General features: G+C 59.9%; 1 protein-coding gene across 1 annotated transcript; it reads right to left on the minus strand.

Moving 5' to 3' along the window:
- Nucleotides 1–159: 159 nt before the first annotated feature.
- On the minus strand, nucleotides 160–771 carry LOC104515877 (SLAM family member 9-like; the record flags this gene model as incomplete). The annotated part of the gene is made up of 2 exons (XM_010160019.1): nucleotides 160–380; nucleotides 451–771. Coding segments are annotated over 2 exons (542 nt in total), but the record flags the coding sequence as incomplete, so codon positions are not given.
- Between the last annotated feature and the right edge of the window lie 213 nt (nucleotides 772–984).

Genomic DNA, 984 nt, shown 5'->3' on the forward strand with positions numbered 1-984 from the left:
AACCATTCCATGACTCTATGAAGTGCCCCGAGAGAGGAGTGGAGGAGGTGCAGATTGTGCACCCCCTAAATCCTGTCTTTATGAAGCTGGGGGCAAGTTACCGGAGTGTGCTGTGCGGCAGGCTGCTGTGACATCGATGCTGTTAGTGCTCCAGCTCACCGGGTTACTCGCATTGCAGCAGTAGACAGTTGGGTCGGCATCCCCACGGACGTGCAGCTGCAGCCAGGACTGGTGCACTGGAGGTCCTGGGGGATCCCCACTGCAGGACCAGCTGTAGGAGACATTGCCAGCACCAGGCACGGTGCAGACAAGCGAGAGGTTGCACCAGCCCTGCTCCCACTGCAGGATGCGTGCCTCCAGGTGCGGCTTGTGGACGGGCTCTGCGGAGACAGAGGAGTGAGAAGGGATGGTGGAACAGGGTGATGGGGTGATGGGGACACAGCTACTCACCCCACACCGACACGTGGAAGCACAGGGCAGTAACTTTGCCTGATGCATCCTCAAACTCTGCCTTATAGACCCCGCTGTCTGCTGTGTTAACTGGGCTGACCTTCAGGGAGAGGGGCTCACTCTGGAACGCAACTCTCCCAGAAAAAGGACTCCTGGAGGGCGAGTCAACTTTATTCTTCTGAACCGTCAGGATCCGCTGCTGGTATCCTGCATGCAGGTTCACTCTCCATTCCACCTTTGTCCATCCCTGCGGGGGTTTCTCCAGCAGCAGCAGCAGCTCTCCGTTGGCAGACAAGGCTTGTGTCTGGCACTCCATGGATCCTAAAGCAGAGAGGGGTGAGCAAGGGTCCACAGTCCCCAGAGATGCTCCAAGGCTGGGCAAGGGGCACAGCCACCAGAGCCCATCCTGTGCCCCAGACCCACAGCCCCTCCTGCTCCCCGGGAGCGAGCTCAGCCTGGTTCCCCATCACCTTCCCCATCTTGGGGTACCCTTCTCTCCACACCATCCCGGGCTGGCTGGGGGTCTGTCCGCAC

This window comes from Eurypyga helias, unplaced genomic scaffold (genome assembly GCF_000690775.1).
Source record: "Eurypyga helias isolate BGI_N326 unplaced genomic scaffold, ASM69077v1 C15550249, whole genome shotgun sequence".
NCBI lineage: Eukaryota > Metazoa > Chordata > Aves > Eurypygiformes > Eurypygidae > Eurypyga > Eurypyga helias.